Genomic DNA, 24,535 nt, shown 5'->3' with positions numbered 1-24,535 from the left:
CTCTACAGGAGAAAATAAAACATTTCCACCAAACTCGAGAATCGGTTCGTGGCGCAGCACTATTTTTTTCAATCGAATTTGCTTTCGTTTTCACGGTCAGATATTTTTTTACGGTTGTACGTCAAGAGAGAAAAGAATATCATCTGCGCAAGGCGCTAAGGATAAGGCTGCATAATGAGCGATCCCATAGGCCTAGCTGCCCAGTATGAAAGGGACGGAAACTTGAAGGTTTGTCATTAATACCAGTTGGCGGATGACTCTCTTTCCCCTTATTGAGCCCTCCCCCTCCATGCTTTTATTTCCACTTCCAATTATGTGGCCCATCTAGGAAGCGTATGCAGCATATACGCGAAGAGCTAAACTCATCTTGCAGAAACTCCGTGTCGATGTTATGTTCTCAAGCAAAGGTAGGAGAATGTCCACATTACGCCGCGCTGTTAGCATGGGCTTAATAATTTTCGTTCTCTCCACTTTTACCGAGACTTCTTCTCATTCATCCTTTATCTTTCTTCGCTTTTTAGATAAGCTGCACACAAAACCTGACGAAACTGCCGCTCTCTTTCGAGAACTCTACGAATGTCTCCAAAAATCGGAAAAAATACTCCAATCGACCCCTATAGCGCCTTCGCGCCCAATGACCCCCACTTCCGTGCTCTCCAGACCCTCGTCTACTAGCAGCCTCCATAGCCCTTCAATAACCGACTATGCTCATTCTAGACGCCATGCTCGTCTTCCACAGATCCCACTCTCACCCCTTGTCCGCCAACTCCTGATGTCGATGCATGCAGGCTCTGTGGCTGACCGCAAGCTTAACGCAATGGTAAATACAAAACCAAAACCAGCCACCCTTTCTCCTGAAGCAAAGCGGCTCTATGAGCAAGTCAAGTATGAGCAACAACGGCAAGAGCGAACCCGTGCCTGGATTCGGGCTGCATCGGCGAAGAAATTCAGCCAGTGGCGCCCTGATGCCATAGCTCGCCAAATCGCTATCATCGATGCACGACTGTTTGCCCAAGTCGCATTGCATAGCGATGCTTCGTATTCTGCTGCAGAGGGCGGAACCGCTGGTGAAGAAGTAGCAGGGGTCAAGTTGTGCGTGGATTTTCACCAATTCCTCACCCATAGTCTTGCGCACCAGCTGATAGTCCTGGATCCGACAGAAGATCTGGTCACATCCTACGTACAAGTGGCCGATCGACTTTTGCACTCGTACCGGGACTTCAATGGATTTGTTGCCGTGTGCAAAGCTCTAACCTGTCCAGAAGTGCGCCGCTTGCAACGGCTCTGGTCACGGGTGCCAAGCCGTACCCGAGAAGTCTTGAAGGTGCTAGAAGAATACATTTCGCCCGAAGGCTATTATGCAAGATACAAATCTTTGCTGGCAGAGAAAGTGGCAGAGGTTTGCGCGACAGTAAAGCGCTCGGAAGGAATCTTGGCAGTCCCATGGATGGAGGCCCACCTCGAAGACATGAAGGCCAACGAGGGACTTTCACTTCTGGAACGATGTCAGCGTGGGGCCGGAACAAGTGGCTCTCGGCCGGATCTCACTCGCTCCTTCTCCTCATCCTCCTCCTCTCGCTCGCTGCTTGAGGAGAACGGGCTCGACCCGGTGGACTTGCGTCTGTTGGGCGACGGAGACTTAGCGTTGCATCATTGGCTGGTGTCCAGGGTTTACCTTACGAGCAAGCAGCTTATTGAAGAGAGCATCATGGTGGAACCTCTACGCAGTGGGGAGACTCTCTTGGTGCCATCGCTCACCCCGAATGACTCACCCTCGAAGACATCGGCGGAGGCTATAAAACCCATTGTTCAAGATATCAAGAACCAGCCCGTTTCTAATGCTACGCTTGAGCGGCTAGCCACCCCGACCGAATTTGAAAGGAGCTTGCAAACCGTGCAAGAGGAGATTGAGGCTTCTCACTCCGACTCCATCCCTTCGGCTGTCGCTTCCGAGAGCAGCCCATTGCCAAAGGATGAGCCCGCACACCCATCTCCACTGACTTCCCAGCCAGCACCAGCAACAGATGTTGATGCCACTCAACCGGAAGATAATGTGGAACCAACCACAACCGATGTTACCGAACCATCCCAAAACAATCTCGCACCCGCCCTTACCAATGATGTGGCCATTACACCTGTCGAAACTCCCAACGAAACCGAAATGGTGGCAGAAGCACCGGATTCTACAGAGCCACCTGTCGAGGCAGAGAACAAGGATGCGACTGTGACGCCGAATGAATTTGCCTCGGAAAATCAGGCTGCTGTACCAGAAGCCCCTCCCACTCCAGAGCTGCCGTCCACGCCTTCACCTGGACCAAGTTCAAGTCTTGAGAAGGAGTCCGAGCTTTTGCCCATCACGTCGAGGGTTTCAGCATTTGAAGAGGAAGAGGAGAATGATGATGTGTGGATGGGCTATAGGGTAGCCGCCAACCTTTCGAATCGGGAACCCAGTGCATCAGCGAACGGAATAGAAGAGGCAAGCAAGGCGCTTCCCAAGCAACAGGATGGAGAAGATGAGGACGAAGAGTGGCAGGGATACCGAGCTTTATCGAATGGTCAAGCCAACGAAGAAGCCAATGTGGTCTCTTCTGAAAATGTAGAAATTTTACCAGCAACGAGGGAAGAGCAAGAAGCAGAAACAGAAGCAGAAGCAGAAGCAGAGGACGAGGAGGCGGAGGAGGAGGAGTGGAAAGGATATCGTCAAATGAAGGATCTTTCTTCGACCCAACCATTACCAGTCGAATATGCTGCACGGGAAGCAGAGGCGGAGCCTATCAATGGGGCGGGAGAAGACGTTAAAGAGGAAGAGATAGAGGAAGACGAAGAAGAATGGACTGGCTATCACTCATTGGATAATAGGACGACATTGCGACCCGTCGAAGAAATCACATTTGCAAACAACACCCACGATGAAGAAGAGGAAGAAGAGGAGTGGATGGGATATCGCTCGGTCAATTACAAGGTGGAGAGCCCAGCTCAAGCACATCATACGAATGATGTGCAACCACCCCAAGAAGAAGAGAACGACGACGATGACGATGACGATGACGAAGAATGGACCGGCTATCGACCTCAGGCGGAACCAAGTGATCAAATTCAAGGGAAGGAAGAGGAGGATGAAGAAGATGAAGAGGAGGAGTGGACCGGATACCACCCTAAACAGGAAACACCGAAAGTGTTGGAAAACGGGAGCACGAACCACTTCTCCATTTCTCAAAAATCAGAGCCTGCCAGGGGTGACTGGGAAGAGGACGACGAAGACAGCGGTGACGAGGAATGGCAAGGTTATTTGTCGACCAAGGGTACTGACAATGTAAGCATGCATGCGGCACGGTACTAAGCCCCTTACCCTCCTCCACTATTTTTATATATAAAGTCGAAATATATACATGATTACGATTTAATCTCCGCAAGACCCTGTCACGGTATATAAAAAGTTTTTATTTCTGTCTATTCCCAGCTCTTTAATGTTTATTTTATTTTTTGTTTCCTCCACATGTCCTTTAATCTTTTCCTTCGTGTTCCATGTTATTTTTGTTTTCTTCTCTTTTGTTTATCCAGAATATACTTTGCCCCATTTTCTGACTCAGCCAGCAACGTGCTTGATGTTTATAGCCGGACTCTCCGAATAATTCGCAAACCTACTTTCTTGTATCCAAACATCTGGAGATCCGTAAACAAGCTGTATCCCAGCAAAGCGAAACAAGGGTCCCCTTTGCTTCCGTTTTCAAAAGCCGAAGCAAGCGCCGTCCTCCACTAGCTTTCCTCCCCTCGGACACCAGCGAAAATCTTCTATTTGTTCTATAGATCTCTTCCCTCCCCTCCCTTTCCGTGCTTGGGCTTGGAGAACCCTAAACCGTACAAGCCCATTTTCGCTTTTTCGGCCCTACTCCTTGGGCTTCATTTCTCTTTAAAATTTGGAGGCCTGCTCTGCTCAGCCAAGCACAGCTCTCGGAACTATGGCCGGAGATGACTCAATGGAGGGAGGAAAAGTTTGAGGAGGCTGGTTGGGTGAGGGAATATTGGGATTTATATCTTTTTAATGTTGCTCTGTCCTGTTTTGTTCTCTGGTATCTTTCGGCACTGCATGCATTTTCTTTTTTTTCCACCGTGACCCCCTGGATTCCAGATGCTTGCTCGAGAAGCAAAATCTCCTATATTACTCGTGAATAATCGCATTTAAATTTCACACTGCCCCCCAGGGTAAATCGGTCCGTGGCCGCCAGCGTCGGCTTTCACATAACGTGGCACCCGAAATAGGCAGCAAGCGTTCATTCGGCCCCTTTGTATCGAGGTCGCCTAGAGGGGAGCGAGGGGAGAGGGCGGGAGCGAGGGAGATGCTCGGCTTTTCGGTTAAGGTTTGAACACAACTTCGCGCGAGCGGAAGCCTCGAAGCAATCAGCGCTTACCTCCAATCCCGTGGCAACCGACTGTAACTCCTTGCTACCGACAGCCGCTGCCGGGGGGGGGGGGGGCAGAGGGGCGTGGAAGGGCGAGGAAAGGCAGATTGGGGCTTGTGCTTTTTTCGTTCTCCCATGCCGCCTGGGAGACGAGCGCGTGGCCACGTACTCAGCGGCTCAAGCCAATCTAACCTTGCAAGTGGACACAAGGAGAGGGCGGCCGCAATCGGCATCGTGCAAGACGTTTTCATTTCACCACCCCCTCCTCTGTTCTACATCCAGGCAATCTTAACGGGAATAACCTTTATTCCCCCCCCGAAAAGTAATAAAAAAAGTCCACCGCGCCATTTCTGAAATAGAAAGCCCTGGCGACAAGCCATCCACAAACCTCGCGGCCCAGTCCCCCCCGTAGGCTCATAAGCCCGCTCGCATTAATAAGACAATCAAACCTATTTTCCGAGCAATCAACGCCCGCTCGACTCGGGCTTGAGTGGCTCCCATGGGGGGAAGAGGGGGGAAAACTTAACCTTTCTTTGCCTCCCCCTCCTCGCGCGCAGTTTAGGGTTGACATGTGGTTCTATAGAGCTGTATAATGCGGCGAGGGGCTTACGTTGTCCATGCCACGAAGCAGGAAAATAGTAACTAAGATCTTGGAGAGCTTAGATTTCTCCTGACAAATAATGATTCTATACGCGTTATGTAGTGCTAATATCGAAGCTGCCACATTTTCGAAGGCGTCGTGGTACAAGCACCAGGATGATATCATCCCCAATTATTCACGCAGGAGCCTTCTCCTCACCGATTCATACACCGCTTCCTTCGCCATACTACCAATTTCCGTGTGTTTATTGTATTCAAACTCTTACCGCCCCACACAGACTCAGCTCCCCCCGCCCCTCGCCCTCGTTGTCATCGCGGCGGCCTGAGCCACGGTTTCCCCCCCACCATGACTCTATGCTGTAGAGTAACCTGCCGGCAAATCTTTTAGCATCGCACGGCGGATGAGCTGCTTTTTTTTTAGCTCCCATTTGGGCTTGCAGCCCGGCCGGAGCCAACAAGGTACGCGATGGCAGTGGTCGCGTGTATTTCTTGTGGACATTTAATCCTATCAATTGTGCAATCAATCTGTCAAACACGTGGAGCCTGCTTCTCCGAACGTATTTTTTTTTTCCAACATGATCCATCAATCATTCCTGCGGGTTGTTTTCTATTCCATATACGATCACCGCAACTCTCTCCTGCAACCCCGAGACACACAGACTTTTTTTGGGGAAATGCCTTGGTCGCGTTGAAACTCAAACTCAGTTTATTTGTATATAAGGGTAGGTGGTGCCGTCGGCCACTCCACTTCACTCTGTTTCCCTCCCCCCCCCCCTTTCTCCTCTACCAAGCCTCGCTTGCGCGCGCGCTACCCCTCACGCCCATCCCCGTCCCCCTCTCCCCCTCCCCCTCCCCCCGTGCTATAGCCCATACCCCTATCATCCCATTCCATACGATACCCATCCAATACAATGTGGAGGTGCGAATACTGCGGGGCCACTTTCTCGAGTCCGGGCGACTTGCGCTACCACCACGCCACCATTCATCTCATCCGCCAACGCAGCGACGGCTGCCGCGCCCATCGTTGCAAGTGACCGTGGCGAACCAAAACTCGGCTCTGTGAGCACTCAGCCCCCGAAAAATAAAATGGACATCCTCGCCCTCGTTCCCGCAATCCTCCTGCACTCTCCTCCCCCTTCCCCCTTCCCATCTCATTATTATACCACTCACGTATTGCTATATATATAACTCCTGCTATACCCTCATGTTCTCTGTCTGGTGTATTTATTCTTTTCTTCCATAGAGTACCCATCATGTTGTTCTTCGTCTCTCGATTTCTTCAGTAGAAGCCATATTAATAATGTGAGAAAAATCATGCGCAGCTTTGTTGTCTCTTCATAAACTCTGTCATGTGGTATCTGGCACGGCCATGGAAAGCGGCCCCGGCCGCCCTCTCTCATCTCTATCGCTCGTTTGCACGGGAGTCAACCTCGGCAACCCAATCCCGATCTGCCGGGGTGCTCATCTGATTTCAAATCGCAAGCATTCACAATGACATTCACCGAACATTAGGACTCCTCCACCTTGAGATAGCGGCCATGTTGCTCCCCTCCTCCTCCCTCCCATACTTGGTGTCGACCAGTGCCTGCTGGTCTAGCGTTCCTTAACAGTATCAAACTTTATCAAATCCATGCAAATAAACATCGCCCTGCACTCCTTCACTGGGCAATAACATGGACAATAAAGCGGGAGGGAGGGTCACGGATGAATGGTCTAGCTTTAAGGAAAAATGATAGGCTGCCGCTTCACAGACAGAATAATAGAAGTCCCGCCTTTCCTGTGGAATGCACAAGGCACGCGCTTGTAACTCCATCCAATATAATATCAAAGCGAGGAAGCTGTCCTTGCATAACCGGCTCTGGAGCGTGCTGAGCTCCACGCAAAGCTGGGTGTGCACAATCGAGCGGATCTTGAAGGGGAGTGTCTAAGGAAAAAAAAGCGCTTTCCATGTAAGGATCACTCTGCCAACCATGACAAGGGAAGCGTCGAGAGCATGGCTCTCGACTCTCTACCCCTTGCATCCACCCGCTCTGCGTAGACCGCCCAAGAGTCGATGGTTCGACCTCTTCACGTGATGGAGGCCGGAGGAGCATAGCGCGCTGCGTCATTTAGGAAATATTTAATTAAATTTTATCCCGCCTTAGCCTACGCATGCTTTGCGGCGTGTCTAGTCGCCACGCAGAACCTTGCTGAATCAGCAAACCTTTCTGGCTGCGGCGTTCAAGCAAGCCCTCTGGGGGAGATGGCTGTTCTTCTCTTTAGTGAACAGCGAGCACAAAGTCGCTTCTGCTGGCCCTCCTTGTTTCAGGACGCGAGTCCTTGTCCGGGCAGCGGCAGCCTGCCGGAGAAACCTTTCTTATCTAATATGGTTTCATTAAAAAAAAGGTTCGCGGCAGGTTGTTTTTGGAAATCAGCCGTATTCTTTCTCTTTCACAACAACTCACACGTGAGGGCCTGAGAGTGAACCATCCAGGGGAACGCGGCCCGTTGGCAGGACAATCATGCAGAAAGGTGAAAGGCAGCCGGTCCCCCCCCCCTCTCACTCGGGGCGGCATTGCTTGCTCGCAGGAACCGGTCGTCGGGCGGGGGGAAACAAGCATGAGGTGAGATGAGGCGAGAAGATTTGCGGCAGAATAACACAAGGTTTTTTAAATACGGGTCATCTCTTGGTTCTTCGCGCAGCTCAATTGGAGTGCCATCGAGGTGCGCTCGCCTCGAAAGACGTCTCGTTTTTTTTTTCGTCCTTCTCACGTTCGCCAGCTCCACTCATCGCCTGACATCATCCCCTCCGATTGGCGTCTCTGACAGCTGCGCTCTTCTCCTACCCCGATGCCCCGTTGGATGAGTCATAGTGCCACCTAAAGAAAGTTGACATAGTTGTGTAGCACCGGGAGGCCTCCTCCCTAGGAAAATCGGGCTAGCGGACGAGGCGGTCCACCCCGCTCTTCCTTCGACTCTATCGTGTGGGTCAGGGGCAAGGCAGCCATCAAAAAAAGAAGATCCTAGGGGGGAGAGGGGGGAATAAAACAAACCGTCTTTCATGCCCCTGCCTTTATCCTGTTATTGTATCCACGCATATATGAAAAAGCGTGAAGCTGGTGGAGCTGCCTTCGAGTAATATCTGGACAAGAGAAGATGCACCAGCTCACTTGAGATTTCCCGCTGGCAAGCTGTATGCGTTAGAAACGAGAAACGTGTTTTCATTGTGTAGGATCGGTTGCAACGCGAAGCAGCCGAGACCCAATTCTAGAAGAAACGTAAATACACAAGGTTTTCCTTGCATCATCGAAAAAAGCCAGCCTCACTCTTCCTCTAGAATTACGAGGACAGCATTGCTCTTCCTCTGCATAATTTACATAATGGCACTGATGAAGTGGGAGCTAAACAAGCATGGCCGTCCATCAGGGCAACCCGCTCCACCTCATTGATAGGGTCCAAGCGAGTCTGTAATAGCCATAGTGACGCATAGATCCAGCCGATAAACTCAAGCATGCATTCATTCAGTTATGTGCACTTGGGGGTGCAGACCGCTTATCCATGGTTACGAAACGATCTATAGTAAAAACGCGCCCAAGAAATTGTACGCACAGCTCCTTCTCCTAGCTACTCCCTATATTTTCTTTTTTTCCCCTCTTTTTTAAAGGTATCTATGATGTGTAAAGAGAGATTTCTTGAAAACCGAAGAAAATATCGCTTCTTTTTCTAAATCGGTCACTGGCCGCGTTCGCATACACTCTGGATTTTATTTATTTACAGCTGCGCCACATAGCTTCCATAACTTGACGGGGTAGAGAGTCCAGAGAAGCACGGAGCTCCTTTGATTTGATCACTTCCAACCATGTTCCTCTCAAGATTGCTGCCGCTCACATCACGCATCTTCGCACGACCGCTGCATACTACCCCCGCGTCCCAGTCCCTCTCCATCCTCCCCTCTTCACAACTCATCGCCCCCGACACGCAGAAGCCGTTGCGCGATGATCCGCTTCTCTCCCAGCTCGTAAATACCATAATGAAGGATGGCAAGAAGGCACGAGCCGAGCGCCTGGTCGCCCAGGCTCTGCTGGAGGTCCGCCGGCGCACGAATGCCGATCCCTATACCATCCTTTGCGAAGCCATCGAGCTGGCTAGCCCCATGGTGGCCATGAGCGCAACCCGCAAGGGCTCCAAGGTGGTGCAGGCCCCACGCCCGCTTCGAGAACGCCAAAGGAGACGGAAGGCCATTGTGTGGCTGCTGGAGGCCGCCGCAAAACGCCCCGAGAAGGATTTCAGCACACGGCTGAGCTCCGAGATCTTGGCCGTCATCAATGGTGCGAGTGGAGCGTTGGATAAGAAGAATCAGCTGCATCGCCTGGCCCTCGCCAACCGAGCCAATGCACAAGTCACGTATAACGTCGGGGCCTCCTCACGCTGACTCGAGTATGGACACTTCCCCCTCCTCCCATCCCCTTCTCTTTCCCCTCTTCCTTTCCCTTTCAAGTAGATATTAAATAAAAATTAGATGCTTGCTTGAGACAAAGGTGCAGTTGAGTAAATACCGCCTATTTTGACGACACCATTTTCCTAGAGCAAATCAGTCTAGCAATTTGCTGAACCAGGGCTGTCGAGAAGCGATGGAAGTCAAAATCTTTGAGTTCACCCAAACAAAATGCGCCCCTAGAGTGCAAACAGACCGTACGCATTGCATACACTTGCTAGAGTTTTGACAGTTTTTCCTCCCTACTAGAAAGAGGGTGAGCATGAAGGCCATCTCGTCACATGCCTCAGGAACGCTCGACCTTCACGTGAAGTTTATTTTCTTTATCATCCATAGGTCCCGCCTTATCATTTTGCATCAGGAGGCATAGGTAGCAGGATAGTTTAAAAAGGCTTCAACATGAATGCGAATCCATTTACCTCATGGGTCCATGACATTTTCCATGGTTAAAGACGCTATGTTTCCAAAACAATTAAAAATAAGACATGGTAAAACTTATATCTACACGCTGGCAAGATATCGCTTCGAGAACAATAAAAGAAAGGAAAAAAAAAATAAGAGAAACCTATATCTACATGGTGGAAAGCAAATAATTATGGTGAACTTGGATAGCAAAAAAAAAAAAGGAAATGTGAGGGAGAAAAAAAAAAAAAGGTAGGTTGAATGGGGGGAAGAGGTAGGGGTTGGGAATCAGAATTAAAAAAAAAAAAGAAAAGAAAACAGCAGAAAGAGAGCTAAAAATACGAAAAACCCAAAGATATAAAAAGAAGAAGAAAAATTAAGAGGCAAAAACAATCGAGGCAAACATTCCGTCCATCAGGTCGACTAGCTCCCCGACGCACCCGCGCCCCACCCGTCCTCCGAGTTGGGATTCCGGTCATTGATACTGAAATTATTCTGATACTGCCGCATCATCGCCTCCAGCTCCCGATTGCGCGCGGCCTGCTTCTGGAGCTGCATCTGCAAGGTCTTGATGTAGTCCACCGACTTCTTGAGGATGATGCCCTTGTTCGGCTTTCCATCCAGAAAGTTCTCTGGTAAAAGCGAAGACAGCTCCTGGATCTTCTCATTGATGTTATCTCTTCTGCGTCTCTCGACTATAAGAGTCAATAAATGGAGGGTCAATACACAGGATCCTACGAAACAGCCCCCCATAAAGGTCGATCGAGCGGAAACGGAGGATTACCTGCATTGTGTGATTCGCGCCTACGCCTTCTCTTCTCAAATACAATTTGAGCTCTATGGTAAAGGAATAGTTAACGTCCGTCGTGCTTCCTCAAACCATGCTCCAGTCACTCGTTTGAATACTCACTGTTTCTGATTCTCTGGGTCGTCCGAATCCCCCATATTGGCCAGCATGGCGGCGCCGCCGCTCCGCAATTCGAATGAGCTCGGATGGGAGCCGGGGAATGCATCGTGCTCTTGGAAGCTCGAACCACCTAGCCAACCTCCGCCCGGTCCGTGCGATGGCATAGACATGCTGTGGAACATCGGGGGGCTTCCCACTATTTCGCCGCCTGCGGTCGATGCCATGGTGGGCCGTCGCAGCGAACGAGTAAATGTCATCCCGCCGAAATGAGATGGATCCATCGCGAGATCTCCGCCCAAGTCGGCGCCGCCCGCGGTGGGCGAGTAGAGTGTATTGTTGACTGGAGATCGGCCGTAGGGAGAGGTAGTCTCCATGTGACTAATGGAGGGCGAGCCAATGGGGGTGGCGGAGAGGGGCGACATCAGCGATGGATCGACCCCCGCAAACCCATCCCCAACCCCATTGCCGGAAATCGACGAGTCGTTCAGCGGATAGTTGTGGAATTGAGAGAGGGAGTGCATGGTGAGATCCACCGAAGAAAATGTATCATCTTCCTCCTCGATCTTCTCTTTCTCCTGTCGAAGCAGGGATTGTTGGACGTGGAAGGGTGTGGGGTGGGTGAGTCGCAGTGGCTCCTTGGCGGAGCTGGATGCCGGATGGCTGGGTTGCTGATCCAGAAACGACATATCAATTGGGAGAGGGACAGCAAAAGAGGACGAAAGATTGAGAAGCGGGAACAAAGAAAAAAAAAACCGCAATCAACTTTCCAAATACAGAATCAAATGTACAGCGATGGTATCCACGAATGGCCGATCAATAAACTGTGGAGGGGGGAAGAAAAGCAAGTATCTCTACGACAAGAAATGGGAAGAGGAGGAGGAAAGAGGGAAAAAAAAAAAAAGAATCGGTAAGCTTGAGTTCTCTCTCCAACTACCCAGTTGGGATGGAGAAATCCTAACACAGCGATGACGTAGTTGGTTTAGTTGGAGGGAAGAAATGGAGGAAAAACAAAAAAGAGGGATTTGCTTTTGCCCTTGTCTCCTGTTTGCAACTCTCACGTAGATTTAAAATAGCACCTTCCTGCTCCTGAATTGTCTTGTTTTTACTCCGACCATTGCAGCTCTTTGTCATACGAAAACACCATCTAGGCTCGGACTTTGGAAAACCGGAAGACAGGTGTCTATTGCGCTTCGCCCAAGGAGCTTTCCCCCTCCCCTCAATCCTGTCCCCGACGCGCAGGCCGTGGTGGTTCAAGCTCTACTCTTTATTTGGTATATTCAGTGGTGCAACGAGATAAAACAAAGGAAAAAAAAAAAGCAAATCCATGACATTGATGATAGGAAATAGAACACTATGAGGAGGGGGAGGAAGGGGAAGATGAAGTATACCTAAAATTATAAAATATAGACATAAGAATATTAGAACACGGTTGCGCAAATTAAGAATAACTAGGAATGCAAACGAAAAAGCAACTCAACAGCAATGGCAAAAGGAAAAAGAAAACAGCACGCGTATAAATACTGGATCCACGGATCTCGAAAATAGAAATTCAGGAAAATAGTAACAGATAATAAACAAATTAGAGTTTCACACCAGCACAAAACCCGGCCAATTTCGCTTAGCCCCCCATGCCAATGCGCGCTGGCCGTAGCGCAGCACTGTCATGGCCCAGCCGTAACGCCCCCACTCGTCGTCGCCAAGCTTGTACCGGTGGTGGCAGTTGATACAGACGCGACCGAAGTAGGGGGCGTTGCCCGACGGGTCGGGAATGCCGTTGGCGTCCAAGCGTGTCATGCCCGAGGAGCAAGGCGAGCAGAAGACTTCGCCGCAAATCCGACAGTGATGGCGGCGGCGGGTGAGGGTGAACAGGCGATAGCAGAAGTGACAGCAGGAAGCTTGATCGTCCGGCTAAGCAATGAAGACACAAAGGGTTAGCAAACAAAATAGAGGCGAGCTTTGTAAAGCCAAGTCACAGGACGACTCACCTTCCAGTGGGACTTGGTCACTTCCATTTCGGACGCCTTCTCCTTAGCTTTTCCGAGTAATAGCTTCACGGTCTCCCGGCAAGACCCGGCCGCTTTTTGGGAGGATGGGCCCTCCCATGGTGCCTGGCTGTCCTTCTCGCCGCTGCAGCCACGGGCAAGACCCGTCGAAGAGGATAGCGGGGTGCCCTTAGGAGGCAGCCCCGAGCATCCCTCCTCTTCGCCGCCAAAGTATTTGGACAAGGAGACAAGGGTCTGATCCTCAGGAGTCGGATTGGAAGGTCTTTGCATCAGATCCTCAAGGACCCCGCGTCCAACATACGACTCTAGACTGGATGTGTCAATGGAGAGCGCGCGCTCCCTTGTGGCCGCCCGCTGTGCGCCTGACGGTTGCGCGTCTAAGATGTTGCTTGAGCCACTGCCCAGCAACTTCGATAACAGAGAGGGGCGACGCTCAACTTCCGGCACGGGCTGCTTGCTCAAGTCAATCTGGTCAGGCTGTTGGTCGTGGTCGTTGTCACCGGTGTCGGAGAATAAGACAGAGTCGAGGGTATCGAACGAGTAGACGTGGTCGGGGGGAACCATCCGCACCGGCACAAGGGAAGGCACAGGCTCCGCCAACTCTCCCAGGCGGTTTCCTTCCCCCGAGCCGATGGGGGATTCAAACATGTAGGGGTCCGTCTGGCTGTCGGCGTCCCACTCGGACGCATCATCTGAATCCTCCGCCGAGTCCTCATTCTCGTCTTCATAATAGGCCTCGCTCTCCTCCTCCTCGTCGTCGTCGTCGTCCTCACACAATTCGGGCACACTGTACACATGCAGAAGCGGGGGTGGCGGCGGGGGCGGGACCGGCTGCGTGTCCTCCTGATACCGGATGGAAGGGTCGAACGACAGCCACCAGTTCAGGTTGGAAATAGCCTGCGGGTTGAGTTGCGGCGAAGCAGCAGGGGCCGGTGTGGTGGTCGCCTTGTGGAAGCCATCCGTCTCTTCCGCCGCGACCAGCGCAGGCGGCCGTGAAGTGATAAGGGTTGCGGTACGCTCCTCGATCACCTGCTGAATCAAGAGTGGGATATTGCCTCGGTTCATTTTATTTTCTCTCAAAAAAGGGGGATGGATTATGCTAAGGGCGTCTATTAGATTGAATTGAATTAATGTGCATCCGCGGTCTTTCTTTTGTTGCCTTCTGCCAGTGGAAGAGCTCGGAGGGAAAGGAGGAAAATACGCAGGAGAACGCAAAAAGAATGAACTTGGATGCGGAATATCGCAGTTAGTAGGAAGTACGGGAGAGAGATGAGGGAGAGTAGGAGAGGGCCGGAGGGGGAGGGATGGGGGGGGGCGAGAAGAAGGCAGAGTACCGAGGAGTAGGAAAAGGATGCGCGATAGAAAAGCAGTCGGATAGAGAAGAAGGAGGAGGACAAGCATCAGGTAATCGCAGTTATATGATTAAAAAAAAACGAGCTTTCAGTTATAACAAACAAGTCGAACAAATATGGAGTTATGGAGATGAAGGGTGAGAAGAAATCGGGCCGTTAGATTACAACTCTAAATTTTGCCGTTGTGGGACATGCAGCGATCAAAACAATACACAACGCGAAAACAAACTGGCTCGCCCGTATTCGCCGCGCCTGCTTTGACTTCTCCTTCCTCTTGGCCCGCCGCATGAGGGCGGGCCAGTGTGGGCCGCCAAAGCCCCACCCCCTGCACGGGAACAATAACCCAAAACCTGGCATCGGCTTTGCATCTAGATCTCGGCTCTTAGGCGCACCTTCTTGCGCGATGACTCGTCTAATCCGACCCAGCCAATGGGCGGCCCCGGGCCTATCTCGAGTGTGCCCGGCGCTGGAGAAGCGTGCGACTCTCAGGCGAGATGATTCGCACTCTTGAGACCCTCGTTTCCCCTCCCTGCTCCATCTCCATCTCAACCCCCATCGTCGCCTGTGGTTGATCGCTAACTGCGCGTGCATATCGCTAGCCGAACCGCCGCCGGCCGTGATTGGAGCGCAGCGGGACAATGGCTAGCGCGATTTATCAGCTTCTTTACCTATTGTCGGCTCAGCTGGGCCTTGTTATCGGGTGACGGTGCCTATCACTGGTGCCAGGCTATACTGTGGAAATAGGGCAGAAATTCCCGCAAAGTTATTAGCTGACGATCATCTCAGCGGAAAAATAGACCGCTTGTCCTCCCCCGCTCGTACATAAACAATGAGCGGAATCTGAATCGCCCTTTCTATATACATAAAGAGATCGCGTCATTTATTTTTTTTTTGTTCTTCCTTGCTTATACTATAATCCGAGGATCTAGCAACGTCAAGCGTTGGAGAGTAGAGCCGCTAGACCTCACTGTGATCGTGAACCGAACTCTGTATGTTTGTTTATCTACATGATTCGAAAACAACAATGTGAGGCAAACTAATTTACAAAATAAGGCTCGTTCTAGAATAAATTTGGTCAAAGTTGGGGTCAACTGGGGAGGGGGGCAAATAGGCGATGGATCCATGTCGGCCGTGGCCGCTTTCCAGCAATAAAAGCTCCCCTTCCTTCGTGTGAAAATGGCGTTTTAGCTTGCTGCAAGCCGAGCACAAGAGGACAGCGACGGCTCAGTCCCTGGAGACAAGAAATGCATCCCAACTGGCTAATTTGTTTGCTTAACACGGCATAGCTTAAAGCTAGGGTTGAACTTGGTGGAAGAAAGATTGAGAGGCGCCAACGCATCAAGGCTCTTCTCGGGGCCTTGATGCGCTGACCTTGGAGAGAATCTTATGGTATCAGGGCTAGGATTGAGGTGATGGAACAATTTGGCTATTTGAAATGCGGGCTCGTATTAGGAATCGAGGAATGACTAAAGAGGATGGGGAGCTTAGAAATCCAATTCGATGACAAATTGGTGATCCAATCCTCCTCACAGGTCGCGTCGTTTCAATCTGTGAAGAGGAGACTATAAAGAGGGCGAGCATGATTAGCTGTGTTTTCCATCCTATCCAACTCCAATTGAATCGAAAAAAAAAGCAAAAACCATGTCGCCTAAATCAGCCATCAACTTCTATAACCACGACAACTGCCCTTACGCGCATCGCGTAGCTACCACGCTGAAGGAATTGGGCATTGTTCCGGACGAAACGTTCGAAATTGACCTTGATAACAAGCCCGAGTGGTATGCACGCGGATGAATGAAGCCACAGGCTGGTGTCCTTGGAAGGGAAACTAACTTCCTTTGCCTTCTATATAAGGTATTTCAAGATCAATCCGCAGGGGAAAGTTCCCAGCCTTAAGGAGGGCGACACGATCCTCATCGAGTCGCTCGTCATCGTCGAATATCTGCTCGAGAAGTACGGGAAGGACCAGGGGTAAGTAGGGGAGGCGAGGGGACGACGTGTCCTCATGTGAAGACAGCTTGTGAAACATAGACACTTAATGACGCAATCTTGATTGATATAGTTGTTTTCGTCGAGGACCCTCTCCTGCGCGCCCAGTCGCGTATCTTTGTCGCCCTTCTCGACAACAAAGTCACCCCCCATTACTACCGGGCCTTCTCGAAAGGCGAAAAAGAGCACGAGGCGTTCCTCAAGGGCTTACGTGAAATCAACGACGCCCTCGTCAAACAGTCCAACGGGCCCTATTTCCTAGGCGACCAATTCACCTACGCCGATATTGCCGCCGCCCCCTTCTTTGTTCGATACCAGCTTCTCCAAGAAGTCGGGTTCCACGTCCCGGAGACAAAAGAGTATGAGCGCGTGAATGCGTATGCTCAGACGGTGATCTCCCATCCCAGCGTCAAAGCGACCACGCCTTCAAAAGAGCGCCTGCTCGATTTGGTGAGAGTCTTCAAGAACCTGAACCTATAAACGGTTCTTTGGGCGGCCTTCTCTCCCCCTCTTCTCCTCCCCTTCCCTCTCTTCTTCTTTTGGAAGTGTTCATTCCTGTACCACTTACTATACCTGGTTTCAAGTAAATAAACACAGGACTCTAGCGTCCTTGTACTATAGAAAGATCGAATTTTCCCTGAAAATGGATTGGAACAGTCCGTTTGGAAGGTTCCGCCATTCGATGGTCTTCAGCCAACAAATTGGAAATGTGCCCAAATCCTTGATGCAGCGCCTCTTGGGGGGAGGGTAAGGCCATCTGAACCAAGCTGGATACTTTCAGCAGTGAATTTCATGTTTAAGAAAAACGGGATCCTCCATAATAATAGTCAACTATTTCATAGGATGGAATAAATAGAAGATAAACAGGGTTCGGGAGGTATCTAAAGAGCTAGGAGGGAAGTGGGGAGGAGAATAAAAAACACTATCGTATCAAAAGAATACACGTGGGAACAAAAACAAAAAGACAAAACTTTAAGAAAAACGAGTCGCCGAGATAGATGGGGCGGCGGACACCTCAAGAAAGCGATTTTATATCCTCGACCTCCTTCGTCCGCATCGACCTCAAGGTCTTTCGAATCTGCGCGCCCGCAAACGTAAACACGATGAGCCCAACCCATGCGCCGTAGAGCCCAAAGATCCATCCACTTCCGGGGCCGAACGCCAGCAAGCCCAAGCACACATTGGCTATGGAAAGGAGGACGAGCAGGTAGCCTCCTACATGATGAAGGTAGTCACGGGCAGGGGTTTTCACGCGCGAGGGATCAAAGGTCCGATCGATGTAGATGCCCCACCCTGCTTGCAAGAGAGTGAGAATGACCACAATAAGGCCGATGATGGTGTGGGGAGTGGTGAAGTGCGCGCCGCGAGTCGCCGCAATTCCAAGGCCAAACCCAATGAGGGTCAACACGACGCCTACCGTAGCGGTGCCCCAGTGCCCGGGGAACCAAGCACTGCCCATCGTCGCCTTCAGGAAGCGAGCAATGAATGCCGCCAGCGGGCCAGCCACCAGCCACACCAAGGCCATCAGTAGCCCGTGGAAGAAGGCAAGCCCCCCAATGTCAAATCGCGCTTGCACCGAAGTGCCTGCAATCCCGGCGGGGGTCAGAGCCATCGAGAATCGGCCCACACCCTCGCTCCCATGGGGGTTGAGCGTGGCATTTTCAAATGCGCTGCTTGGGCGCTGACTATCCAAGGCCCATATCCATGCCATTCTAGTTCCCGCCACGACGGGATTGTCCGAGGAGTCTCCTGTCCGTAATGGGCGACGGAACGTGATGTAGTGCTTGCCGTTTTGAAGACCGCTTTTTTCGGGCACCAGTACGGCATCTTGCTGCCTGTCCACCAGGGGCTCGACATAGTCGATGGCCTTGCGGTCCGAGATTGTGTAGTTTTGATTGGCGGTTGGCCAGGCCACAATGATATCGGCATTGATCATCCATTCACCAATTCCGACACTCACATAGCTAATTGAACATAACCGTTATTTAGCTATGCACATTGGCAAAAGGAGACGGATGCAGCAGTTTTCTTACCCCATATTCTGCGGTGCAATTAAGGTCATCTCAAAAGCATTTCCGGTGGGCAATATTTGTGCGGCGATACACAATTGCTCGTTTCGGAAGCAGAGCTGGCCCGTTTGGGGCTTTAGGTCAACGGCAGCTAATTCATACGCAGATGGGAAGGGGATATATTAGCCAAAATCTTCAAACAGCCCATCCAATGGTCTTTTCAGAGCACGGGAAGCAAGAGCTAGAAACATGGGCTGGAATAATTACCGCATGCCAATCCGCCCAACGCGAGCAAAGACACAACCGTTTTCACCATCCTTTGCAGTCGTATGCTGGTGTCAACAATGGAGGAGGGGAAAAAGAGAGGAAGCACTGGAAGAAAGACTTGAAAGATAAAACAACGGGAAATAGCAATCACACCAAGGCTATTTTTCAAGGCTGTTTCAGTTCTCGTCGAACCTTTTTCAAAACAAAAAGTTGGGAAAAAATTTTTTTCTAAGAAAAAAGGGATTCAGGAAGGGAGCCGGCACTTTTATAAATAGGCCGTTAGGGCTAGGGGGTCCGCCATGTCTTTTATTACAAATATTACAAATCGTAGGAAAGGGGGAACTAGACCCCATTTCATGGTTCCTTTTCTTTCGATCTGGTTGGTAAATGCCAAAGCTTCTGGAAATGAAAAAAGATCAAAGAGGAAGGTCGCTTTGCCTTTGCCGGCGCTGGGGAACCCGACTGAGTTGGAAAGATGGGTAGAAATGACTTATTTTCAAAGAGAATAGCAATATGGCGAAATAATAGATCGACACAAATCGGGGACCACTAAACAGTGTGGATAAGGGGACTAAAGCCACAGAGGGTCGAGGGGAAAAGCATAAATTGAGAGAATAGGCAATAAGGACATAGTGAATAAATATCCCCGCTTCCACCCTGCATGGCTTCCTAGTGGAAGCAGGAAGAGAGGAGGCAAATAGGAAATGAAATAGAAAAAAAAAACTGCTTAAAATTGTTTCTGGAATATTAAAATTAAAAAGAGAACACCGAAAAACACCGAGCCACACGTGACACAGGCGACCGCCTTTTATAGCATCATGAGGGAACTGACAGCCGCCATCAGCGCCACCCCGGCGAATGCGTTCAACTTCGAGGCGTCGCTCTTCTTCTCGCTGGCCTGGGCGGGGGTGTTGCCGTTAGTGAGCTTGATGTACGGGGCCGGGTTCTGCGACGACGAGGCGCCCGAGCCGGGGATCTGGGTCCAGTTGAGCCAGGTGCCGTCCTGGCACTGCTGCGACACGGGGAAGTAGACGGTATTGTTGATGGTCTTGGGGTCATCGTAGGGGGGAAGGCGGAAGGAGAGCCAGAAGTCCTCGTACATGTTGTCCGGGATAAGCCCGTTGGTCCATGTGATGGTGTCGGCGGTGGTGTTGATGGTCTTGCCTCCCTCTGCAGTGATCGGGGGGTCGAGCGGCTTCGTTCCGATGGTGATATTCCATCCGGCCATGATACGGGGCTTCACACCGGTGAGGGATTCTGCGCGGGGAAGAAAGGGTTTTTTTTAGCATGACGGGGCTCCGCCATTCCCGTTGGCTCATCTCATCACTTACCGGGAATCTTGAGTGAAACCAGGGTGGTGGGCGAGCCGTTGCAACCGTGGGGAACACGGAAGGCGCTCGCAAAGTACGAGTTGGCGGCATTGGTATTGGGGTTCATGGTAACATGGGCCGCTGCCATGGAAATCACGGTTGCCAGCACCAATGTAGCGAGAGACAGTTGTCGGAGCATTATTATTATTATTATTAGCGGAAAGAAATGAATCCAAGGAGGATATTTATTAAATAGAGAGAAAAAGAGCCTGTCAAAAGCTCGTTCAAACTTTAAATGGGGGTAAAGAGTAGGATAATAAAAAGAGACGCGTTTATATACCACGCGCAAAAAATCAGACCTTCCCAAGCATCGCTCTGCGACCGGTAATAAAGTTAAAATGGGTAAAAAACACAGAGCTGGCATGGAAACACGTTAATTAATCAATTATACTCGGTGACCCAGGCGGTGGAGGGCAATTCATCAAACATGAGTCAATTTCCATCCACTCATCACCCTACTAGCGTTGGGATGGAAGGTTAGGAGGCATTAATTTGTGAACACAGTTCTATCATGGAAGCATGAAAGTCAACTTGGCGTGAGAACAAAACATTCACAAACAAGGTCCGATATGAACGCGACTAAAGCGTTGGCAAATACAATAGAGAGGAGTGGAACGGGTGGTAAAAACAGTGGGATCGCGAGACCCATGCTTAAAACACAAAGAGGCGCTTGTGTACCATGCAGCCTAAGGAAAAAGCACTGGGAACGCAGGGTGGTCCCCAAGAGTAAAAAATTCCGGACACTAAATTGACTACTCCACCACCCCAAAATGACGACATAGCTAAGCCACTGATGGCATCACGAAGATAGAGCAGGTATAGAGATAGTATCAAAGTCCTAGGTCATACCACTTGGCTATGGTTGCAGTGAGATGATTCATCATGGAATGCAGAGGTAGATGAATGTGGGGTATACTAAATGCAATAGACACTAGACACAATCCTGGTGGCCCCACCCATAAGCATAGGCAAGGGGCGATAACCAGGGAGACTATAGAGGGAATACCATGGGTTACAGACAAAGACTAAACCTACTGCTAGCACATCAGTTGCACACAATTGGGTATACCAAACTATAGGAGTGAGGCTCGAATAGTTGGAAGAGTAGAAGGAAAGGATAAGAAGTGCGCAAGAAAAAGTTTGCGAAAGAATTTTCAACTCTTTTGCAGGTGGGCGCCTTTTTATAAGCCAAAATACCTCAAACCTTTCTCCATATAACCACGCTCATTTCTGCCCCGTGGTTGGTGGAGGCGAAAACAACTCACAGTCACGGCGTTACACCAAAACGCAATTTTGGGTTAGTTATGGTTTGAGAGATTTTTGCGTTCGCAACTTTCCATTTCCGTAGGTGTCAAATTCGTCTGCAAAAACTGGTTGCTCTGCCCCATCCCATCTGCTGGGTGATAGAAACCTACCTCGAACATTCTCTTTAAACACAACTTTCGTCGTGGGTGCGGCTCTGAGCCAATGTCGTCTCACGGGAACTCGAAATGATTCTGACTCCCGCGCCTGCTTCAAGCTGCTGTTCTAAATTCAACAATGATGGTTGGCTGATAGGGATGTGGAATTGTCATAGCGCCCGAGCAACAATTAGAGCATGGATGTCGGGATGGGGGAGATAGGTGGAAGAGCATGAAAAGATATACCGAGAACTATATCGTTTAAGAGATCACCAAGTTCATTCCTGCGGCAATGGGTAGTGCTCTTCGCACCGGCCCTGAGCGGTGCGTATAAATTAGTCATCCCCTGAGACATACGGAATCTGAATAAGGGGATAGAGGCCTAGCTGCAACCACCCTACAGAATCGAATACTCAAGGGATGTGCCGAGGTAGCCGATGGGAATGCACTTCTCCCTGGAAGCTCGTCGAAGCGTCGCGTTCTTTGCATAAAGCACTTGTTTTGTTTTTGTTTTATTTGCAAAGCCCTGAGAGTTTAACGGTCGGATTCTCAGAAGCACCCACTATACTATCAGAGTAGTATCTACTTTTTTTGACAGGAATCGAAAGTATGTTAATCAGTTCTGACTTTATTTAAATAGAGCTCCTATCTCAATGCAACTGCAAAATGATCATTTCAAAGGCATAGCGCGGTGGAACAGACACAAATAAGAAAATGCAAAGGTTTTTTTACATAATGATAACCGCGAGTGCAATAGCCATCAGGCCCCAGCTTGTGGATACAAGGGTGGAGGCAGACGACGCCTTTGGCGTGGAGGATGGGGTAGAAGATGGCTTAGCGTTGTGGTTGTGATTGGACATATCGTGGCCACCGCTGCTTCCAGCCCCAGAGCAGTAGGGTTTGAAGTTATTGGTGGCTTGGCAGAACGATTTCCAGTTGGCGCACTCGCTCTATTGGAAAATGGGGGCAGGAAGGGGATTAATGGATGAGGCCTTCCATTGAAGATCGATGCTTATTATGGTAACTTACATGGGTACCCATCTCGTTACAGAGCGCAGAGTAGGCTGACATAACGTTGCACTGGAACACATTCGTGGTTGCGTCGGGTTTCTGGGGGCAGATGGTGCAACTCTTCATTTCGGGCATCTGTGAGCAAGCGCTGTAGAGGTCCCGGCTCGCGTCCTTCGCCGAAGGAGCGGGGACAGCCTGCGAGCACAGCTTCACAGCGGTGCCGGCGCCGCACAGCTGCTTAATTTCCGAGCACGCATCGGCCGCCGTGACATTGTCCCGAGTGCAGGCCGTGGCGAGGAGCACCGCGGGGGAGCAGACGCTCTGGGGGAGCGTGGTGTCCTTTTTGCACTCGCCATAGATGCTGCAGGCAGGGAGATTATTTTGGGCCGTGCAAATGGAATCGAGCTGCTGCTGTGCGTTAGCAGGGGTGTAATCCGCGCACTTAGCATCAGTGGGGGTGGCGGCGCAGTTCTGTTGCTGTGCAGAGGCGCCCAGAGCGCAGAGAAGAAGTACGAAGCAGGAGGGGGTCTTCATGCTGGATAGAGAAAACTGTCGAATGGTGGGAACGCGACAGGAAGTTTAAAAAATATATAAGCTTCGCTTTCGTTTTGTTATTGTCACCCTTTGTCTGACTTCAAAACAATAAATGGAAGGGGGGGGGGAATTCGATTAATTAACATTTCAATGGGGACCCCCCCCTGCATTCCTGTTTCGGATGTTTTAAGCATTCCTGTCCTATTTTAAAATTAATAACCTCCATTTATTAACAACCCGTATACAATAGAATATGTGACTGCCTGATTGTCGATTCATAGCACAACTTATAGGAGAAATATAAAATGCAGCTCTTTACGTACACCGTTGGCTTTCCCTACGCTCACCTGTATGTTCTCCATTTATCCGTGTTTTAGTGGATAGACCAAGAAAGAGAGCCTAGACAAATAAAGCATTGCCGGGCTAGCGTGTCTCCATTCTTATTTAAACTCTCTCCCTCCCTTTTACCCATACATTGTTGCCGAGTCAGTAGCATCTTTGGTTGCCCTAAACTGCATCCCTCTGCCGAAAAGAGAGCCATGCTCACTTCCATGGAGAAAACGTTCGTTGTCGTTGTCCTCCTAATGGCGGCGTTCGCGTCTGCCCAAAATCCGGGCGCCGCTGCCCCTTCCAATCTTTCGTGCCTTGCAGACATGAGTCGCCCGCAATGCGCTTCATTCCAACTCGATGAAGCAACTATTGCCGCCGACTTGAAGGACCTGTGCACAGAAATGCCTTTCATGTCCGGCTGCACTGTCCAGAAAACTTGCCAGGAAACACCCAACCTCAGCTCGTCCAAATCTTGCAATTCCTTTTCCTTGCTTGCGGACATTTGTGCCACCGATATGCCCCGCATGAGAGGATGCAAGAATTACGTGGCGCTCTGCTCCCGCAATGCAACCTATACTGCCCCCCGTGGGCCCCAATGTGACGCTCAGCCCGCCCTGTCTGGTCTTCCCACCACAATGGAGGCTTCCGACCTAGTGGGGAGCATTTGCACGGAGATGGACATGGACGGGTGCGAGAAATGCCCTAAGATGCCGCCGGGAAGTTTGATGACGAAATGCGATCCATTTGCTGTATATAGCCAGCTGTGTCAAGCAATGCCAGATATGGTGGGTGTGGATGTGTTTTGATACTTCTCGACGTGAAATTAACTACGTTCCTATATGTTCATTTCCTATAGAGACAATGTGGAAAATGGAAGACGATGTGCGCTGCCGCTTCCGAACTCCCTTACTGCACCTCGGATCCCTCGTCTTCCACCAGTGCTCCGCAGATGCGCATGTACTTCCACACTGGTCTGATGGACTATGTCCTCTTCCGCGAATGGGTACCACGCACCCCTGGTCAATATGCTGGTGCCTGGATTGCAATCTTCATCATTGCCATCCTCTATGAGGCCCTCACTGTCTCTCGCAGCATCCTGGAAGCCCGCTGGGCTCAGCAGAGCTTCCGCTCCACGGACATGAGCGATGGCCTCACCAAGCAGAGTTGGATCCACAGGTTCCTGCGCGCGGCTTTCACCCGGGAGGGTGTGACCAGGGACTTTAAGAGAGCGGCCCTGCAATTCGTGGACTCCACGATTGCCTATGCTCTGATGCTGGTCACAATGACGTTTAACGTGGGCTTGTTCTTCGCCGTTGTTGGCGGGATAGCCGTGGGGACATTTCTTTTTGGGCGGTATAAGCCATTCAATCTTACAGAGCAGGTTGGAGGATGCCCAGGATGCGGAAAGTGAGGGGATTCGCCTACTCAAAGTAGACATGCGTTGATAAAGGATGGAGGATGTCTTTGTTTTTCTTTTGTTTGCTATA

At 50.6% G+C, this 24,535-nt stretch overlaps 14 protein-coding genes across 14 annotated transcripts; 7 read left to right on the top strand and 7 right to left on the bottom strand.

Annotated features, from left to right (window-relative positions):
* Nucleotides 1–174: 174 nt before the first annotated feature.
* VTP21DRAFT_4139 (uncharacterized protein) lies at nucleotides 175–3,340 on the top strand (the record flags this gene model as incomplete). The annotated part of the gene is made up of 3 exons (XM_069394517.1): nucleotides 175–228; nucleotides 329–407; nucleotides 522–3,340. 3 exons carry the CDS (start codon nucleotides 175–177, stop codon nucleotides 3,338–3,340), a joined length of 2,952 nt encoding a protein of 983 aa, XP_069255747.1.
* Nucleotides 3,341–5,346: 2,006 nt separating this feature from the next.
* On the top strand, nucleotides 5,347–6,188 carry VTP21DRAFT_4138 (uncharacterized protein; the record flags this gene model as incomplete). The annotated part of the gene is made up of 3 exons (XM_069394516.1): nucleotides 5,347–5,364; nucleotides 5,422–5,459; nucleotides 5,867–6,188. 3 exons carry the CDS (start codon nucleotides 5,347–5,349, stop codon nucleotides 6,186–6,188), a joined length of 378 nt encoding a protein of 125 aa, XP_069255746.1.
* A 2,650-nt stretch (nucleotides 6,189–8,838) lies between these two features.
* On the top strand, nucleotides 8,839–9,411 carry VTP21DRAFT_4137 (mitochondrial 37S ribosomal protein uS7m; the record flags this gene model as incomplete). Its single annotated transcript, XM_069394515.1, has 1 exon — nucleotides 8,839–9,411. One exon carries the CDS (start codon nucleotides 8,839–8,841, stop codon nucleotides 9,409–9,411), a length of 573 nt encoding a protein of 190 aa, XP_069255745.1.
* An 888-nt stretch (nucleotides 9,412–10,299) lies between these two features.
* VTP21DRAFT_4136 (uncharacterized protein) lies at nucleotides 10,300–11,469 on the bottom strand (the record flags this gene model as incomplete). Its single annotated transcript, XM_069394514.1, has 3 exons — nucleotides 10,300–10,571; nucleotides 10,661–10,713; nucleotides 10,787–11,469. The coding sequence occupies 3 exons, from the start codon at nucleotides 11,467–11,469 to the stop codon at nucleotides 10,300–10,302; spliced, it is 1,008 nt and encodes a 335-aa protein (XP_069255744.1).
* Nucleotides 11,470–12,370: 901 nt separating this feature from the next.
* VTP21DRAFT_4135 (uncharacterized protein) lies at nucleotides 12,371–13,851 on the bottom strand (the record flags this gene model as incomplete). Its single annotated transcript, XM_069394513.1, has 2 exons — nucleotides 12,371–12,691; nucleotides 12,769–13,851. 2 exons carry the CDS (start codon nucleotides 13,849–13,851, stop codon nucleotides 12,371–12,373), a joined length of 1,404 nt encoding a protein of 467 aa, XP_069255743.1.
* A 573-nt stretch (nucleotides 13,852–14,424) lies between these two features.
* Nucleotides 14,425–14,882, top strand: VTP21DRAFT_4134 (uncharacterized protein; the record flags this gene model as incomplete). Its single annotated transcript, XM_069394512.1, has 2 exons — nucleotides 14,425–14,627; nucleotides 14,738–14,882. 2 exons carry the CDS (start codon nucleotides 14,425–14,427, stop codon nucleotides 14,880–14,882), a joined length of 348 nt encoding a protein of 115 aa, XP_069255742.1.
* A 343-nt stretch (nucleotides 14,883–15,225) lies between these two features.
* VTP21DRAFT_4133 (uncharacterized protein) lies at nucleotides 15,226–15,719 on the bottom strand (the record flags this gene model as incomplete). The annotated part of the gene is made up of 2 exons (XM_069394511.1): nucleotides 15,226–15,521; nucleotides 15,644–15,719. The coding sequence occupies 2 exons, from the start codon at nucleotides 15,717–15,719 to the stop codon at nucleotides 15,226–15,228; spliced, it is 372 nt and encodes a 123-aa protein (XP_069255741.1).
* Nucleotides 15,720–15,779: 60 nt separating this feature from the next.
* Nucleotides 15,780–16,607, top strand: VTP21DRAFT_4132 (uncharacterized protein; the record flags this gene model as incomplete). Its single annotated transcript, XM_069394510.1, has 4 exons — nucleotides 15,780–15,916; nucleotides 15,993–16,109; nucleotides 16,201–16,247; nucleotides 16,303–16,607. The coding sequence occupies 4 exons, from the start codon at nucleotides 15,780–15,782 to the stop codon at nucleotides 16,605–16,607; spliced, it is 606 nt and encodes a 201-aa protein (XP_069255740.1).
* A 535-nt stretch (nucleotides 16,608–17,142) lies between these two features.
* VTP21DRAFT_4131 (uncharacterized protein) lies at nucleotides 17,143–18,452 on the bottom strand (the record flags this gene model as incomplete). Its single annotated transcript, XM_069394509.1, has 3 exons — nucleotides 17,143–18,091; nucleotides 18,161–18,287; nucleotides 18,404–18,452. 3 exons carry the CDS (start codon nucleotides 18,450–18,452, stop codon nucleotides 17,143–17,145), a joined length of 1,125 nt encoding a protein of 374 aa, XP_069255739.1.
* Nucleotides 18,453–19,211: 759 nt separating this feature from the next.
* Nucleotides 19,212–19,912, bottom strand: VTP21DRAFT_4130 (uncharacterized protein; the record flags this gene model as incomplete). The annotated part of the gene is made up of 2 exons (XM_069394508.1): nucleotides 19,212–19,660; nucleotides 19,735–19,912. 2 exons carry the CDS (start codon nucleotides 19,910–19,912, stop codon nucleotides 19,212–19,214), a joined length of 627 nt encoding a protein of 208 aa, XP_069255738.1.
* Nucleotides 19,913–20,299: 387 nt separating this feature from the next.
* VTP21DRAFT_4129 (uncharacterized protein) lies at nucleotides 20,300–21,528 on the bottom strand (the record flags this gene model as incomplete). The annotated part of the gene is made up of 4 exons (XM_069394506.1): nucleotides 20,300–20,555; nucleotides 20,623–20,764; nucleotides 21,189–21,300; nucleotides 21,427–21,528. The coding sequence occupies 4 exons, from the start codon at nucleotides 21,526–21,528 to the stop codon at nucleotides 20,300–20,302; spliced, it is 612 nt and encodes a 203-aa protein (XP_069255737.1).
* A 65-nt stretch (nucleotides 21,529–21,593) lies between these two features.
* VTP21DRAFT_4128 (uncharacterized protein) lies at nucleotides 21,594–21,883 on the top strand (the record flags this gene model as incomplete). The annotated part of the gene is made up of 2 exons (XM_069394505.1): nucleotides 21,594–21,748; nucleotides 21,814–21,883. The coding sequence occupies 2 exons, from the start codon at nucleotides 21,594–21,596 to the stop codon at nucleotides 21,881–21,883; spliced, it is 225 nt and encodes a 74-aa protein (XP_069255736.1).
* An 18-nt stretch (nucleotides 21,884–21,901) lies between these two features.
* Nucleotides 21,902–22,718, bottom strand: VTP21DRAFT_4127 (uncharacterized protein; the record flags this gene model as incomplete). Its single annotated transcript, XM_069394504.1, has 2 exons — nucleotides 21,902–22,123; nucleotides 22,203–22,718. 2 exons carry the CDS (start codon nucleotides 22,716–22,718, stop codon nucleotides 21,902–21,904), a joined length of 738 nt encoding a protein of 245 aa, XP_069255735.1.
* A 539-nt stretch (nucleotides 22,719–23,257) lies between these two features.
* On the top strand, nucleotides 23,258–24,459 carry VTP21DRAFT_4126 (uncharacterized protein; the record flags this gene model as incomplete). The annotated part of the gene is made up of 2 exons (XM_069394503.1): nucleotides 23,258–23,833; nucleotides 23,905–24,459. The coding sequence occupies 2 exons, from the start codon at nucleotides 23,258–23,260 to the stop codon at nucleotides 24,457–24,459; spliced, it is 1,131 nt and encodes a 376-aa protein (XP_069255734.1).
* Nucleotides 24,460–24,535: the final 76 nt, after the last annotated feature.

Source organism: Calcarisporiella thermophila (assembly GCF_041956535.1).
Source record: "Calcarisporiella thermophila strain CBS 279.70 unplaced genomic scaffold VTP21scaffold_2, whole genome shotgun sequence".
Classification (NCBI taxonomy): domain Eukaryota; kingdom Fungi; phylum Calcarisporiellomycota; class Calcarisporiellomycetes; order Calcarisporiellales; family Calcarisporiellaceae; genus Calcarisporiella; species Calcarisporiella thermophila.
Note: the sequence above shows the minus strand (reverse complement) of the source record. Positions and strands in the feature narration are given on the sequence as shown.